At 47.1% G+C, this 18,527-nt stretch overlaps 1 protein-coding gene across 1 annotated transcript; it reads left to right on the forward strand.

The window, feature by feature from the left end:
* The first annotated feature begins 2,252 nt into the window (after positions 1-2,252).
* LOC130476166 (transmembrane protein 139-like) lies at positions 2,253-8,964 on the forward strand. Its single transcript, XM_056848042.1, has 3 exons — positions 2,253-2,456; positions 5,798-5,838; positions 8,592-8,964. The coding sequence occupies exons 1-3, from the start codon at positions 2,253-2,255 to the stop codon at positions 8,962-8,964; spliced, it is 618 nt and encodes a 205-aa protein (XP_056704020.1).
* The last annotated feature ends 9,563 nt before the right edge of the window (positions 8,965-18,527 follow it).

An 18,527-nucleotide genomic window follows, 5' to 3' on the forward strand; every position in this document is an offset into this window, starting at 1 on the left:
CACATACCTCCTCATGGGGGAAGGGTTATCGGCCTGATAGAAGCCTAATTTTCTCTTTGCCTATACAGTAAATAAGCCAGGGGTATACTTTAAAAAAAAAATCCGAGCAGAAAAATCCCATCATTTCTATCTTTCTAGAGCTCATAAATAGTTTTATGAACAGCTGACGTGACGTTGGGTTGGGTCTAAGGGGCCCACCCTGTGGAGGGGGGTGTCGGGGAAGGCGCTCCACACAAAAGTGAGCGAGATCTCGAAACAGATTACACACCGCAGGCGTCTGTGTGTGTACATCATCCTTTTCCTGAGCTGGTTTCCTGCTCCCTTGGGGCGGCCCGTCAGAGAGCAAAAGAGGAAAAAGGAAGAGGATTCTTGAGAGGAGAGGCAGAGAGAGACGCAGAAAGTTAGGGCCAGTCCACAGTACCCCTTTGGAGTGGGGAAAAACCTGGCAAGATCTTGGCTCTCTCTCTGCACCTTTATCATTTCCGACTTGCATATTTGCCTGTGAAGCTAGGTGACATTATTTTCTTCCTGGTGGAAACCCATGGGCAAAGAAGCTGACTGGCAGTTATCTGGGGACATGACAACAGAAGGCCAGAGCTCATGGCTGGGTCTGGCGGAGAACATCCATGCTTGGTGAGTGCGCATAACTCTCTCGGGAGCCTTGCTGAAGGGGCTGCTGCTGCTTCGGGAGGCGTCTGCAGACGTCGTACGTGTGAGTGTGGCCAGCTGAGAGCACTGGCAAGACAGGCGTGTGAGCCTGATTCCAGGAGCGTCAGTGCATGCGTACGTCCATGTTCCCGTGCGGGATGGTCTATGTTTAGTTCGGCCCCATTTGCCACACGGGGTCTCTGTCCGGTCATAGAATCCTTTTGAAGGCAGGCTGAAAAGATCTGAGCTCATCCCTTCCGGTCCTGCTGATGCTCTGAATTAGGAGCAGGGTCTCCTCTCGGTAGCAGGAAAACAGGAGAAAGAAGATGCTGAAGCCCCCTTCAACTCAAAAGGCCTGATTGTTTCATTAGAAATCAGACTGCAGCTTCAGACTCTCAAATGCCGCGTTGGTGCGTTTAGGCGTTGCCTAAAGTTGTCGGGCATTCTTTTGTCATAAATCTCGCAATACTTTCTGAGCTATTTTTAAAGAGTTCCAGCTTCTTAAATCACAAGGATCTGAGCAGTCCCCCGAGAACATTACGGGAGTACAGTCAAGAATTCCAGTGCATGCCAAAGGTCAACAAAGAAGTTCCTATTTAAACAGAAGGAAAACTCTCCTGTGAAAATCCCATAAACTATTTCTCTGATACAATACCTTTTTATTATAAAGTCCGTCTGGTTTTTTCATTATTGAAAATGTGGCAATGTAAATGTTTGAAATCATGTATGGTGTTGGTTATCTATGCGTGCGTGGATGTCTTTACAGAGACATATTTAATACCATACGTGACTATTCCCCTTTTCAAATATTAAGGCTGCAATAGTAAGAACACTTTCCTGGGAGTAAGCCCCAGTGAATAACAGGGGCTTACTTCTGAGTATACCTTCTTAGGATTTGGCTTCAAAAGTGAAAGGGGGGTATGGATTACACAGCTTTCCTGTCTAGGCATCCCGGTATAGGCCACCACGGGATGGCCATCTGTCAGCAATGTGATTCTATGACCTTAGGCAGATCATGAGAGGGAGGGCATCTTGGCCATCTTCTGGGCAAAGGGTATGGGTCACTGGGGTGTGTGTGTGTGTGTGGGAGATAGTTGTGAATTCCCTGCATTGTGCAGGGGGTTGGACTAAATGATTCTGGTGGTCCCTTCCAACTCCATGATTCCCACAAGGGCCAGGAAGATGCTTCCAGGAGATACTCAACAAAGAGGTTCTGTTCAGCTCTCATAGTGAATAGCTATTGATACTGCAGACCTATTTTCCACGAATAACCTCATTTTTAAAGCCATCATAAGACATCAGCCATCACTCAATCTAGTGGAAGTGAATTCTGTAAATTACGTTATGTGTACAGTAAGATGTACTTCCTTTTGTGCGGGGGGCTGGACTAGATGACCCTGGTGATCCCTTCCAACTCTACAGTTCTATAAATAATTGTCTGAACTGTCAACAGGGACTTGCTCCTGTGTGTTATGCAGGGGCCCTTTTTGCAGGGCTTCAGTTGTCGGGGCCCGTGTCACTGCCTTCGTGTCATTTCATTTCATCTCTTCTGCAGATGTTCCATTCCCCGTCGGCTGGCCGCACCGCTCACCGTTCCCATGACCATGTCGGCGGCATCGCACTGGAGGAGCCTCCGCCCGATTTTGCTGGTGCTCTTCACCTCGACTACCCTCACCGGAATCACCATGCTAGCCATCTCCTCTGTCACCAACCCTGTTGCATTTTGTCTCCTAGCAGTGGGGGGCTTCTGCTTGGTCATCTACCTTGTCAGCCTGGTAGTCGAGTACTTCCTGAAGCCAGAGGATACCGCAAATGCTGGGTGAGCGTCAGCATCCTTATCCTCTGGCGAGAGCCAGCATGGAATAGTGGTTAAGAGCGGTGGTTTGGAGTGGTGGACTCTAATCTGGAGAACCGGGTTTGATTCCCCACTCCTCCCCATGAGTGGCAGATGCTCATCTGGTGAACCAGGTTGGCTTCCCCACTCCTCTGCACGAGCAGCGGACACTACTCTTGTGAACTGGATTTGTTTCCTCACTCCTACACATGAAGCCAGCTGGGTGACCCTTGGCTAGTCACAGCTCTCTCAGCCCCACCTACCTCACAGGGTGTCTGCTGTGGAGAGGGGAAGGGAAGGGGATTGTTTGATTCTTCCTTAAGTGGTAAAGAAAGTTGGCATATGAAAACCAACTCTTCTTCCTTTGTAAGTCCGACTCCAGAGCAGCACGCAATTTAGGGCTAGGCCACGCAAATTATAGGTAATATGGTAGAACAGGGGTCTAGGGCTGTTAAAAAAAATTCAGTAAAATTCAGATTTGGCAAAATTCGGCTTGTTTTGATTTGGGAAATGCCGAAGTCCGAACTCCCCCAATTCAGATCTGTGGAATTTGGCACACAATTCCGAGTTCGGGGAAAAATTCGGCCGAATAAAGCCATTAAAAACACATTCACTCCTTTCCACGGCTCCTGGGGGGAGGCATTTTTGGAGGTCGAGTACCCAAAATTTCAGTGTAGCTTGAGGGGACTCTTCTTGCAAGAACCCCCAGGTTTTGTTAAGATTGGGTCAGGGGGTCCCGAGTTATGGGGCCCGGAAGGGGTCCCCCCCAAAATTGTCCATTTGAATAAAGCGAATAAGAACACATTTGCGCCTTTCCATGGCTCCGGGGGGGGGGCATTTTTGGAGGTAGAGGTCCCAAACTTTCAGTGTAGCTTCTGGGGACCCTTCTTGCAAGACCCCCAAGTTTTGTTAATATTGGGTCAGGGGGTCCTGAGATATGGGGCCTGGAAGCCCCCCCCAAAATTGCCCATTTGAATAAAGCGAATAAGAACACATTCGCGCCTTTCCACGGTTCCGGGGGGGGCATTTCTAGAGGTAGAGGTCCCAAAATTTCAGTGTACCTTCCGGAGACCCTTCTTGCAAGAACCCCCAAGTTTGGTGACGATTGGGGCAGGGGGTCCTGAGATATGGGGCCCGGAAGGGTTCCCCCCCATGATCAGCACATTGGAATGAATAGAAATAAATAGAGCGTTTGGACTCGGAGTTTGCAAAACCATGCAAAGCAACATGTGACGCAACCTTTGGAGTTTGCAAACCGTGGAAAGGGACAGAGGCACGCTAGCTATGCATAAGGAGCAGGTGGGGGTGGAATTTCCCCTTTTGCATCGGACTCGGGAGTCGGGTGTCTCGGGACCGGGCAAATGCATTGTTTAAGTCACAATTTGAAAACCAGTTTTGAGCGAGTATCAAAATAGACCTAACCGATCTTATGAATGAGGGAAAACCTGAGGACACACAACTGAACCCCCCCCCCCTCAAACCAGGGAGAGAGAGATGCGTTCGGGCACACACACACAGGCAGAACAGGCGAAAAAACCCCGTCTCAAACCAGTACGGCTCTGCCCCAAATGGGAAAAAAACCAAGGAGGAGGAGGTGTGGCCTGGGTGCCGAGCTGAGAGAGACTCGCTAGCCGCCACACAGACTCAACTTTACACTTCAAAACTTTAAAAGCAGAACACACACTCCCACAGAGGCGAGCGGGCACACCCCCTCGGCAGAACGGGCGAAAGCCCCCTTTGGCTTTCCCCCCACCCACAGAAACTGCTCCCACACACGTACACACACAGACTCTGCTTTCCCCCCCACACACACACAGGAGAAAAGGTATAGAGAAAAAACCCCAAAATCAAACTGTGTGGATGTCTTCCAGCAGGAGCACGGAGAAGTAAATCTTTAGGCACACACCCTTTGGCAGAATGGGCGAAAGCCCCCTTTGGCTTCCCCCACCCACCCACAGAAACTGCTTCCCCCCACACACACACACACACAGGAAAAAAATTGTAGAGAAAAGCCCCAAAATGGGTCTTACTGTGGATGTCTTCTGACTCTTCTGTTCCATCAGGAGCAGTGACTGGGAGTCAGGAGGACTCAGGACTCAGGAGTAATCCAACATGATTCCATTTATGCACGGGAGGTTTTGCCTTGGATTTGCCACTCTCTAGATGCACATTATCGCAGTGGGTGGGGGGGGACCACATAACTTGGGACCCCCTGCCCCAATCGTCACCAAACTTGGGGGTTCTTGCAAGAAGGGTCCCTGGAAGGTACACTGAAATTTTGGGACCTCTATCTTCAAAAATGCCCCCCGGAGCCGTGGAAAGCCGCGAATGTGCCTTCGCACCCCCCCTCCCATGGGGATTTCTCTCTCACACAGACAGACACTCTCTCTTTCTCTCCCCGGGCCGCGCAGCAGCTGGGCTCATGCACTCAACCGCGACTGATTGGCCAGAAGAAGACCCAGCTTGGCCACCAATTGGCCGCGGGAGAATGCTGCTTACTAACTGACGGTTATGCTGCTGATTTGGAGCCCCTGAATTTGCTGAATTTATTCGGCGATTGCCCCGAACTCTCCAAATTAGGCTCATTGTTTTCCCACCTTTTAAAAAATTCGGTTCCATCCGAACTGAAAACCGCCGAAATGGGGGAAATTCGGCTGTTTTGCGGTTCGCGACGAACCAAATTGACAGCCCTACAGGGGTCCACAACATTTTTGAGCCTGTGGATACCTTTGGGGGCTTCCTGGAGGCACCTGGTTGGCCACTGTGTGAACAGACTTGATGGGCCTTGGTCTGATCCAGCAGGGCCTTTCTTATGTTCTTAATTCTGACACAGGATGGTGAACACAACCCCAAAATGGCTGCCTCAGGAGGTGGAGCCACACACACAGAAGGACGCCCAAGCATAGGGGAGAAGAGAGGTAATTAAAAGTACACTGGGAAAGAGGTGAGAGGGAACAGAACAAGCGCTCTGGTGGCTTCTGCTACCGAAAAAGAGGTATTTCAATCTTCATCACTAGGGTTGCCAATCTCCAGGTACTTGGAAAAGATAAAGGCTCAGTGCTGTATGGATAATGGGAAAGATCCAGACAGCACTCACAAATTGTAATACAAAAGTAAGTTTTATCAGTGTGAAATAGTGCAAAAGGTGCAAAATATATATACAAGGATGACGAAGATACACATACAAAATAAATAATGGAAGTCCAATATGATATCAAGTTCAAATGTCCAAAGACACAAAGTAGGTAAATATCCTGAAAACAGGTAAGTCAATATTTATAATCCAGTATGGACTTCTGTTGTACTTATAGACAGCTGACGGAGCAGATGTCCCAGGCGAGAGCCACAAAGGGAAGGTGACCGGACGTGTTGTCTAGATTCAAAGCACGTTTCGCACATCGTTTCATCAGCAACATCTGTGTATCATAAATAAACATGCAAGTACAGTACCAAAAGAAAAATTATCAATGAATTGATTATCAAAGAACAAGACATATAAAATTACTTCATTTATTATCAAAATATTAAAAATGGTCATCAGGAAGAAGATATAGAAAAATATATGTATATGTATATAAAGCCATCATATAAGAATTGAGAAAAGAACTTAACTTACCAAAAGGATGCACAGCAAAATTTCATTAAAGTCTCTAACAGGACCAGAGCAAATGATAGGTCTCAAGCTAGACTGGTGCATAATAAAAATGGCTCAATGAAGCTTAAAATAGGATTAGAAGATAACTGGCTACAGCTGACAGGTAAGTGTGAACAAAGGGTGGATCTCTTAAAGGGGAAGCGTCCTATAGAAAACATGAATAATCTAATTCATTATTGAGCCCATTCAGGGATAGTGAGCCCATAAGAAAAATAAGCTTAGTCTCCATCTGATGTAGTATTTTGTGGATATTCTGGGAATCATGGGGACGTCCATGGTATTGCCATAGGACGCAAAACGCCATATCATTGTCACTATGTCCTTTTTCCAAGTAATGTGGAGTAAGTGGAGCTTCCAGATAATGTGCGCGGATCCTGGACCGGTGTTCCGCGATTCTAGTTCTTACAGGTCTAATTGTGCTTCCAATATAGGAAAAACCACATTTGCAAATGATATAATATACGACCTGTTTGGAGGCACAGTTGAAAAAATGCCTCATAGTAAACCTGAATCCAGTAACTGAGGATGTTATTTCTTTAACTGTGAGGCATAGGTTACATACCAAACAGGAACCACAAGGATAATGTCCAAAGACAGGTGGCAAAAAATGAGAGGCAGGAGAGGGCAAATGTATCGGGGTGTCGGTATGTATAAGCTGATCACGAATAGCTCGGGGCCGGCGAAGTCCGCATAGGGGTGGAGTTTGACAACCTGGTAGACTTTGTACAAGGTGCCAGTGTTTTTAATTATTTTATTAATCATATGTGATTTTGGGCTGAATTGTAGAAACCAAGTAACTGCAGATTGGGAACTAGATTTCTTGGAGGTTAACAAAGATTTCCTGTCCAAGGAGTCTGCCCCCAATCTCCAGGTACTAGCTGGAGATCTCCTGCTATTATGACTGATCTCCAGCCGACAGAGATCAGTTCACCTGGACTCTATGGCACTGAAGTCCCTCCCCTCCCCAAACCCCGCCCTTCTCAGACTCCGCCCCCAAAACCTCCCACTGGTGGCAAAGAGGGACCTGGCAACCCTAGTGAGGAAAATCTAACCCATAACCTCAAAGGCCTCTTGCATGAAACTGAGATCACCACATGAATACATTATCTCAGAAGAGCATGTGGGAATCAGCCATTTAAAAAAAAAAATCAGATTTGAAAGATTCTCCACTACATCACTTTTTTTAAAAAACAATAGTTATTTCCCTTTATACACAGAGTTAGCTGGACAGATATACAATGTCATCATTTGTATCCTATTACAACTGATCTCCAGCCGATAGAGATCAGTTTGGCTGGAGAAAATAGCCGCTTTGGCAATTGGACTCTATGGCATTGTAGTCCCTCCCCAAACCCTGCCCTCCTCAGGCTCGGCCCCAAAAATCTCCTGCCGGTTGCCAAGGGGGACCTGGCAACCCTAAGCCAGGGCCAACCCTGCTTAGTTTCTGAGATCCGACGAGATCAGGCTAGCCTGGGCCATCCGGGTCAGGGCTTAGAAGAGTATAACACTGCGAATGGTCTAAAATTACTTCTGAGACTCTGTCAAAGGGCATAGATAAGCATGTTGTTATCAGCAGGAGAGGAAGTTAGAAGCAGCTTCTCTTCAACAGGATCTTTTCAAAGGAGATAGAAATTAGTGGAATGCCAGAAATATAAAAGTCTGTTGCGAAACAAAGCAAAATAAGAATGCTTTCAAGTGAGCAGCACGTTCGATGAGATTAGTTGGAGGATAGCCATGCTTCTCCAACTGCCATTTCCCATTAAACTCATTGTACACAGAGACCATGTCAGGGCTGTGGACGGGCCAAGATACATGCTACATGTGGCGTGAATTAAGTCACAGGTGTCCAACCCAACTCGGTCATATGTTAATGCAGGGACTACACTTTAAAAACCTCTTGTTGCCCTGTACAGCTACAAACACTGAAAGTGGGAAGGGAGGCTTCCCTCCCATACCATTTTTCCAGCAGAAACAGCCATGGAAAGGGGCTTTTTGCCCCTTCTGTGGATCACAGATTTGATGGAACACTGATTCCGATCTGTTTGGTGGCTATTTGCAGAGGGGATGTGCATATGGCCACAGTGAGGCCTTACTTAATCCCTTCCAGCATGGTGTAGTGGTTAAGAGCAGTGGTCTCTGATCTGGAGAACCGGGTTTGATTCCCCACTCCTACACATGAGCGGCGAAGTCTAATCTGATGAACTGGATTTGTTTCCCCACTCCTACACAGAAAGCCAGCTAGGTGACCTTGGGCTAGTCACACTCTCTCAGCCCCACCTACCTCACAGGGTATCTGCTGTGGGGAGGGGAAGGGAAGGTGATTGTAAGCCGGTTGGATTCTTCCTTAAGTGGTACAGAAAGTCGGCATATAAAAACCAACTCTTCTTCCTCGCTTAATTAGGGAACTGTTGCAACATCTTATTTTGAGCACAACTCCCTTTTCGTTCCTTGCAGAGACAACGAGGCACACGAAGCGCCGACGTATGAGGAGGTGGTGGGAACTACCCAGGTACCGGTCTCGACAGTCTGGACCATCACGTCTGGCACAGCAACCTCCCCAGGGGACCCGCCTCCATACAGCGTGGTTATCGAGCCCCCCACCCACAGCGAGACCATCGCGGAGGCATCCAGCGTCTCGGTGGCCCCCGGCGCCCACTGTGCCTCGGAAGCAGACATGCACAACAAGCTGCGCCTCAGACTGGTGCTCCCGCCGAGGCTGCAGCGATTTGTCTCGGAGGACCCTGACCTCAAAGGGACTGAGGAGCACGTAGATCGTTTGGAGCCGCTCACGCCGCCTCCTTCTTACCATAACTTACCTGGCGACTAGGTCATTGAAGAAATGGCCCAGCCCACGAGGTTATGACCAAATGGCTGGGAGACTGAGGATCCTGGTGCTGCGTTATAGCAGCGCATCTGACGAATAGGAGCCGACTGGCCATTTAACTTACCGGGAACATTCCTGACGGGCAGTAAATTCAAGCCAGACCAATAAAAGATCTGCTAGTAAAACGAATTCACATCTGTGAAGTTTCATCCTTTGGTCCTCCATGCTGGATGCTTATTTCTAACAAACTGCATGTATTGCCAGCCCATTGCATTCCAGTGTTTTCCACGCTGTTTATATTTGGGTTATTCCTATGACATCTGCTTGTCTGATATGAGATCAAAGTTTGGGAAAGAGGTTCGTTAAAGGGATGTTTTGTCTTTTTATGCATTTCTGATTTCTGGGAATTTGACAAGAATTTCATAACAATTTCTTGTAGATTCTCATTGGTTCTCATAGCCAAAAGTATATAAAGGGGCTTGAGATTGTGAGAGGTTGGATATTCTTGGCCAGGCAGGCTTGCATGCTGTCTGTCTCAGAATTATCCCTGGCATGACACATTGAAGGGTATGTAACTTTACTGCATTTTTTCGTTGTAATTTTTTTACTGTATTTAAGAACTGTTATTTTAATAGAATCTGTTACATTTATTCATGTGATCTACTTTTCATATATATTGGTGATTTTTTTGAGTTTTTCACTTTTTTATTAGTATTATTGAAGCTTTTACAATAAAAAGGAATTTTTTGAAAATTCAAAGTTGTGTCATTGCTTGAGGTGGCTAGTTTTTTTTTAGTGAAATACACTAAAGATCTACAAACTCCAGGCTAAAGAATGGAACAATATGTATAATGAAATAGATAAGAAGCATAATGGGGAGGGGCCGTGGCCCAGTGGTAGAGCATCTGCTTGGCATGCAGAAGGTCCCAGGTTCAATCCCCAGCATCTACAGTTAAAGGGATTAGGCAAGTAGGTGATGTGAAAGACCTCTGCCTGAGACCCTGGAGACCCTTCTGTACCCTAAGGGTAAATCAATTGCAAAGGGCCCATGGCTCAATGGTAGAGCATCTGCTTGGCATGCAGAAGGTCCTAGGTTCAATCCCCGGCATCTCCAGCTAGACTAGGTGACGTGAAAGACCTCTGCCTGAGACCCTGGAGAGCCGCTGCCGGTCTGAGTAGACAATACTGACTTTGATGGACCAAGGGTCTGATTCAGTAGAAGGCAGCTTCATGTGTTCGATACATTACATTGCATCACACACACCTACCCTAACATAAACACATTTAAACTGGTGAACATATATACTTTTTCTACCCTTTTACCGTCTTCTCTATATTCCACTATTACAGCTTTCTATTATAAATTTAACTACTTTTTGATAATGAGTTAACTGTTTTTCATTCCATCATTCTATTTCATAATACAAATACTGTAAACTAACGCAATAAAACTAACCATTATTGATTCATAGTAAATATCGTATATGCTTATATAAATTTGTTTATAGTCACTAACTGCTATTCACTATTCCTGTGTATTGCTAAGGTTAGTTGTATTAAGTAATTGAAGAGTTTCATTTCAGGTTTAACACCATTTATACAACATACGCGTTTTAGAATTTCCCGTTTCCTTTGAACTCTTCGCTGGGTCTTGTGTTCACATAATTTGTCAGCTTAGTCATCACTACATATTCTGCTAATTTGTCTTCCCAAAACATAACCTAATTTTTTGTTTCCCCGTTCAAACAAGATTGAGGTGTTGGTTTCACAAAACTTAGGGGGTTACCGCATTATGTATTCCCAGCGATGTATTAAGAGTTTGAAAACGTTATAAAAAATACTGTTAGCACTTTCTATGTATTCCCAGCAATGTATTAAGAGTTTGAAAATGTTATAAAAAATACTGTTCGCACTTTGTTTGGCTCCTTTAGCTGTGAAGACGTCTTCCAACCATTTTTTAGCCGTGGCATCCAAAAACCCAAAAGCGATGTTTTTTATAACATTTTCACACTCTTAATACATTGCTGGGAATACATAATGCGGTAACCCCCTAATTCGTGATCCCCTTGGCCAGGTGGAGCCTCCCCCTCACCAAGTGAGCAAGACACCTGCCATTGGGAGGTAAGTTGGCCTGAGGTCACCTTCGTCAACCTGCAACCAACAGTGACTTTTAAAGTTCACCTTGTGGAGGATTCACATAATTAATCATCATGTTGACAATGGGATTATGAAGGCTGTAGAAGCTGTTCTTTTATTTGTATTCAAATTTCACAACACCGTTGATGAATAATAAAAAAATTAGCAATGGCTTTCTTATCTCATGAGAACTGGTTACGTGATAAGCTTCAAGGGGAACTTAAAGCCACCATTTCTGACTGCTCTGTGCTGATAAAGCTTATCTCCTCTTACCTTGCCACCCATCAACAGATACCTTACTGGCTCAGTAGGGAAGATCCTGATAAAAGCTTCAGGCAGCCTACCCGGACCAAGAAGGGGCTGTCAGAAACCCCCCTCTACAAGAGCACCTGGTTTGCTTAATCGGTCGTTTCACTCATGACGTCAGCCCTGGCACTTGGCTTAGCAGCATTTCATATTCTAAAGGTAAAGGTAGTCCCCCTGTGCAAGCACCGGGTCATTCCTGACCCATGGGGTGACGTCACATCCCGACGTTTACTAGGCAGACTTTGTTTACAGGGTGGTTTGCCAGTGCCTTCCCCAGTCATCTTCCCTTTACCCCCAGCAAGCTGGGTCCTCATTTTACCGACCTCGGAAGGATAGAAGGCTGAGCCAACCTACCTGAAACCGACTTCCCTCGAGACTGAACTCAGGTCGTGAGCAAAGCTTGGATTGCAATACTGCAGCTTACCACTGTCGGGATGTGATGTCACCCCACAGGTCAGTAATGACCTGGTGGTTGCCCAGGGGACTACATTTACCTATTTCAAATTCTGTGCTGCCAATAAGTGGCTCTTCCTTCCATCAGTTTATAGCCTGCATTGGCCAAAAGCTTCTCTTCGGCGTTCTCATAAGCAGTGCAAGAGGAACAAAGATAGTCAGATGTATACATCACTACACATTTACATCACTACACATTGTATTAATGTGTGGTTTATACATGCAATCCTAAATGCACCCTTCTAAGCCCATTTATTTCAACGGATTTAAAAGGGGGGGGACTCTGGTTAGGATTGCACTTACAGTTTCTTCAGAGACTGGTAGATTTTCAGGATATATTTTTGTCATCTAGATTGTGTGAGCAACTGACCATGTGGCAAGACCCACAATCTGAGTTAAGAATTTACATCAAGCCACACAAATTATTAGGTATTTCTGTAAGACCAGTTGTGTGTGGGGGTGCAACCTTCACACCCTGCTTGTGGGTTTCCTGGAAGCATCTTCCTGGCTGTTGTAGGGAAAAGAATGCTAGTGCAACAGTTCTTAACCTTTAATTCACCGCTGCCCATGAAATACCCAGCATTTTCACTGAACGCTTCCCAAACCACCAGCAAGAAACTAGATATGAAAACAGCACTCCAAAGGAGTCTCATGTATACAAGATTATGCAGTATGCATACAACACAGAGATGTTACGCATACATTCAATGAAACTCTGCTCAGATATCCTCCAGCCAATACCTTAAATGTTATGTTTGGTTCCTGTTTGCAGTGTGCCATTTTTTTGTAAGGGGCTTAGGGGAAAAACTATGATTTAGGATTTTATCCAGTATAGGGTAAGCAGTTCTCCTCTGCTGGCTGTCAGAAGCTACTGCAAGCAGGAGCAATGGACTTCCTAAGAACATGAAAGAGGTGAGCTGTCCATCAGCTTGTTTCATACACTGCCAATCAATAGTCTAAAATTGTAAATGCCCCTCAGAGGTATGAATACTCCTCAAGGTTTGCAGATAAGGTTGCCAACCTCCAGGTAGTCACTTCAAAAAGGAGAACCTAGGTTGTTAGAATGATAGTGTTGTAGCAAAAACAACCTATTACAGTGTAAATCAAGTTGCAAAATCTAAGTTGCAAGTTTTGTTGTTACTGCCCTCCTGGACAAACCTAAGGAGGAAAAAACCTCAGTACCCAACCTCCTGGAGAAAAAAAATTCTGTTGCCACCCTCCAGGAATGGCCTGGAGGAAAGAGCGTTTGCCAATCTCAAGGGCTTCTCTAGACTGAAATTCTGGGGTTGCCAACCTCCAGGGCTTGTATTATAACAAAAACAATTATAATCTTTACCAGGTTTTTATGTCAGGGTTGCACATTTAATTATATTCCTACGCTATGTGCTCTTACAACTATAATGCTAAACGTGAAATAACTCAATATTATACACACAAAATCTCCCACATACATGCAATACAAACACCACATACTAGATCAGTCATCATACAAAATCTCGAGGTCAGAGGGTACAGTCCCCATACGTAACAAGTCCATCAACCATATCACTATTAGTTCTCAAGGTAAGTGTTCATATCTGCTGTTGTTTTTTCCAGACATGTCCATGTGTAAAGTTATTTTCTTTTCCCGCTGGTAGCAAAGAGGGACCTGAAAATCCTATTTGCAGACCACGTCTAGGTGGGGCGGGGGGAGCTCTTCATCAAGACTCATTAAATGCAACCTTGGTCTGCTGTAGTAGGCTCCAGTCAAAGCCCTTGCTTGGAAGCAGACGACTTAAAATGTCAGAAACACACAGAAGTATCATAAACAAGAACATGCACCGCAAAACTAATTGAAGATATTTGATTTTTGAAAGCAATTCCATGCAAAATGCTACCCCTGGAAGAGTTAGCAAACTTCAGAGGAAAGAAGCCAGGATGACCAGAGAAGGGCAGCCTCTTCAGCTAAGGGTCACCTCTGCAGCCACCTTTGCAAGAATGTTTGCCTTCTTCCCATCCAGAGTGAACGGGCTTCCCCCCTTCAAAGCCATAATTTACAGCTCTAGCAGAACCCAAGGAGAAGAAACCAGAGAAGAGTTGCTTTTTCTATGCCGACTTTCTCTACCACTCAAGGCAGAATCAAACCAGCTTACAATCGCCTTCCTTTCCCCTCCCCGCAACAGACACCCTGCGAGGCAGGTGGGGCTGAGAGAGCAGTGACTAGCCCAAGGTCACCCAGCTGGCTTCATGTGTAGGAACGGGGAAACAAATGCAGTTCACCACATTAGCCTCCGCTGCTCACGTGGAGGAGTGGGGAATCGAACCCGGTTCTCCAGATCAGAGTCCACCGCTCCAAACCACCGCTCTTAACCCACTACACCACGCCGCCTCCCAAAGGAGCTTTGCGTGGCGGCTACGTAAACAGCGGAAGAAAAGTCTCCCCGCGCCGTGGAAAGGGTTAAAACCGAGCCCCGCACTGCAGATGTATAGGAACACCTCCCTCTACCGCCGCCGCAGGCCTGCACGCATGCGCCGAAAACATCCGGGGCAGCTTCCCCCGTGTCGTTGTTTTGAAAGCGCGCGCTCGCGGAGCCGATTGGTCGGGGCCTCTCCGGCTCGCGCAGCGCTGCAGGCGTATAGGAACGCCCCCCCTCAGTGTGCGCGCGCCGCAGCAAGCACGCATGCGCCCATCGCGGAGACGGTTGGTTGGGGCCTCTCTGGCTCGCGCCGCGCTGCAGGCGTAGGGAAACGCCCCCGCAGCGCGCGCGCGCGCCGCAGCAAGCACGCATGCGCTGAAAGCATCCGGGCTAAGCTTCCCCGTGTCGTTGTTTTGAAAGCACGCGCTCGCGGGAGCCGATTGGTTGGGGCCTCTCCGACTCTCGCCGCAAGCGTATAGGAACGCCCCCTCCCCCGCGCCGCAGCAAGCACGCATGCGCCGAAAGCATCCCGGGCCAAGCTTCCCCGTGTCGTTGTTTTGAAAGCACGCGCTCGCGGAGACGGTTGGTTGGGCCTCTCTGGGCTGGCGCGGCCATTTTGCGCAGGCGCGCGGCGGGCCGGCCACGCCTCCTTTCCCTTTTCAGATGTGTTCGTTTTGCCGCCTTCCCCCCTCCCCCTCCGGATGGGAGGAGGAATTTAGGCGGGAAACGAGCGCGCGCAGCCGCGCCCCGCCCTCAGGGCCTACCTTCGCGGGGGGGAAACAGGTGGAGGTGCGGGTGAGTGACGCTTGCTTGGGCCGGGAAGGGAGCCGACGGGACTCCGGCGCACCTGGGGGCTAAGGGGCCGGGCCGGGCCGGGAGGGAGAAGCTCATAACGGCCTCTTGCAGGCCCGGAATGGGGGTGGGGGGGACCGAGCGGGCCCTCAAGGAAGGAGAGGGGAAGAGCGCGGGTTCCTCTCAGGGCCCTTTCTGCGCTCAGCTCATCGCCCTCCCCAAACTCCCATATGCACGCCCTCCCTCCAGCTTCTTCCCTCTCCCATAATACCAGAACGCGGGGTCGTCTGCTGAAGCTGGAGGGTGAGAGATTCAAAATAGATAAAAGGGAAGCGTTTCTTCACACGACGCGTAGTTAAATGGTGGAACTCCCTGCCCCAGGATCGGGTGAGGGCTGCCGGTGGTGAGAGGAAGGAGTTATCAACAGCTGCATTTACCCGTGCAAAACCCGGAACAAGGAACTAGGTCCGTGTAATCGCTTTAATGAGGGCCCGCCACGGTGATGCACAAGCCATTTGTGCAGGCTTTCATAAGAACATAAGAAAGGCCATAATGGACCAGCCCAAGGCTCATTGAATCCAGCAGTCTGTTCACGCAGTGGCCATCCAGGTGCCTCTTGGAAGCCCACAAACGACTGCTGCAGCATCACCGTCCTGCCTGTGCTCCACAGCTCCTAATACAATTACATATAATAAGCACATAAGAAAGGTGATGCTGAATCAGACCAAGGCCCATTGAGTCCAGCAGTCTGTTCACACAGTGGCCAACCAGGGGCCTCTAGGAAGCCCACAAACAAGATGACTGCAGCAGCATTATCCTGCCTGCATTCCATGGCACCTAATATAATTATATAAAATTATAATAACATAAGAAAAGCCCTGCTGGATCTGACCAAGGCCCAGCAAGTCCAGCAGTCTGTTCACACAGCAGCCAACCAGGTGCCTCTAGGAAGCCCACAAATAAGACGGCTGCAGCAGCATTATCCTGCCTGTGTTCCACAGCACCTAATATAATTATATATAATATAATTATAATAAGAGCATAAGAAAAGCCATGCAAGATCAGACCCAGGCCCATCAAGTTCAGCCGTCTGTTCACACAGCGGCCAACCAGGTGCCGCTAGGAAGCCCACAAGCAAGACAACTGCAGCTGCATTATCCTGCTTGTGTTTCACAGCATCTAATATATTAATACCATTATTATAAGAACATAAGAAAAGCCATGCTGGATCAGACCAAAGTCCAGCAGTCTGTTCACACGGTGGCCAACCAGGATATTTGGGGGTGGGCCTTCTAGGGGTAGCATTTTGCATGAAAGTGCATCCCATGGTTTTAAAAGTACCTTTCAAAAAATCAAATATCTGCCATTCGTTTTACTGTGAATGTTCTTGTTTATGATATTTCTGTGTATCTCTGACGTTTTAATTCACCTTTCAAGCAAGGGCTTTGGCTGGAGCCTGCTAGAATAAAGCCCCTCGGTATGGCTCCTTCCCATTGTTCTCAGACCCCACAGATGTCTTTCCCAGTTTTTTTAAACATCCCGTTGAGATGTAGCGCCTGTGGCTGTAAGGAAAAGCACAGCCTAGGCCAGTGATGGCGAACCTTTTAGAGACCGAGTGCCCAAACTGCAACCCAAAACCCACTTATTTATCGCCAAGTGCCAATACGGCAATTTAACCTGAATACTGAGGTTTTAGTTTAGAAAAAACAACTCATACATTCACATATTTTGCGTTAAAAGAAAAACACAATAACAGCTTTCAATGATACAGACAACTTTTTATTGAAAGGTAAAAGTTTGCATTTGGCATGCATCTCTCCAGGACTCATCCTCTGCTCAGCCACCGGACATTATTGTACATAAGTAAACAATTATACTGTGCCTGAACCTCCTCAAGAAGTTCTTGAAACTGTCGACAATTCAGAGCACGAGCCATGATGTAATTCACCATTTTTGTGACATCTTTGAGGACATCCTCAAATTTTTTGAACAATTAATGTGATTTTTGCTGTTGCGTGCATGCTGATAATTTGTCTACCCTTGGCTCATACTTTGTAAGTTTGAGAGCAACACATGCAGCACTCAGGTCATCTGTTAGCCTGTTTCTGGTGTCAGATTTGAAATAATTCAAAGCTGAAAACAGCTGTTCACAAGCATAAGATGATCCAAACAAAGTAAGGAAAGCAACCCCAAGTGCTTTCATTGACTTAAAATTATTTGGCAAAGAATTCCACACTTTAAGGATTTCATTTTCAGAACAATTGTGCTGTCCTTTGGCATCCCTTCTACTCAAGTGTTTCACGCAGGTCTTAGAATTTATTTTTCCAGATAGAGCTTTCTTGAAATTCTATTAGCTCCATTTCCAGATTTTCTAAATCTAACCAGTGTAGGCAGGAAAGATCAAGTTCTTCAAATGTAGCTTTATCTGGAGAAGTAAGAAAACCCAGGGTTGTCTCCATCTTATGGAACTGTAAAAATCTGTTACTGAAATTCACTTGTGCATCTGCTACAATGCTAGAAAATTCCTTGTAGATTTCCTGATGGCTTGTAGGATTGTCTGCAAATGTAGAATTTTCTAAATGCTTTTTTAGACGGGCGGGGCCCCAGACAAACTGAAGACTGGTGGGGCATGGCAAGGTGCTTGGCCACAGCCTTCTGGTCCAAACTAAAGACGGGCGGGACGCCCCGACAAACCGCTGAGCTGAGGCCACAGCTCAGCTGAGCGAGAGGGAGGGGCTTGCCCCGGGTACAAGGAGAGGGAGGGCGCCAGCACAGGCTTGGGGAGCAGGAGCACCGCCCTCACCACGGCAACACGGCACAGTCCTAGGCAGACGCAATGGGTCCTCGCGTGCCTACAGAGAGGGCTCGGCATGCCTGCTGTGACACGCGTGCCATAGGTTCGCCAACACGGGCCTAGGCCGATGGTGAGGGGAAGAAGGAGTTGTTGACAGCTGTGTTTACATGTGCAAAACCCGGAACGAGGAACCAGATCTGTAATTGCTTTAATGAGGGCCCGCCACAGTGATGCACAAGCCACTTGTGCAAGCTTTCGAGTTCCTCAGGCCTCTGCATCAGCGCCTGAGGAGCTGGCAAGCATGCACTGTTTTTTTTGTGTCATGGTGAGAGTAGAAGATCTCTGCCTTCATGCCACCCCATCTCAAAGTGTTGACAGTTCTTCAGTGTGAAATAGAAACAAACAAGTTGGACGTCTTGTGGTGCCTTAAAGACCTTTTGCAGGAGGTTTGTGGCATCCTTAAAGACAAGCAATCTTTTTTTGGTATTTATACATAGGAATTTTTTGCCTCGGATTTGCCGCTCTCTAGATGGCTTTGTATGGAATTATTGGACACATTGTTGTGGTTCGTTTCCCAGGTTTCTTGAGGGTTGGATGGAGCATAGTCTTGTTGAAATAGTCGTAGGTTCATTCAACTAGAACGTGAAGTTATCTTCCAGCCCTGAGATTAGCAGGTTATAACGCTGCCG

This window comes from Euleptes europaea, chromosome 4 (assembly GCF_029931775.1).
Source record: "Euleptes europaea isolate rEulEur1 chromosome 4, rEulEur1.hap1, whole genome shotgun sequence".
Classification (NCBI taxonomy): Eukaryota; Metazoa; Chordata; class Lepidosauria; order Squamata; family Sphaerodactylidae; genus Euleptes; species Euleptes europaea.

Excerpts from the sequence above, each read along its gene's own strand:
- LOC130476166 (XM_056848042.1), top strand. The coding sequence starts at position 2,253 with ATGTCGGCGGCATCGCACTGGAGGAGCCTCCGCCCGATTTTGCTGGTG. Across the intron at positions 2,457-5,797 it reads TCCTGAAGCCAGAGGATACC|CTGACGGAGCAGATGTCCCA; the intron begins GCAAATGCTGGG and ends ACTTATAGACAG. Across the intron at positions 5,839-8,591 it reads GCGAGAGCCACAAAGGGAAG|AGACAACGAGGCACACGAAG; the intron begins GTGACCGGACGT and ends CGTTCCTTGCAG.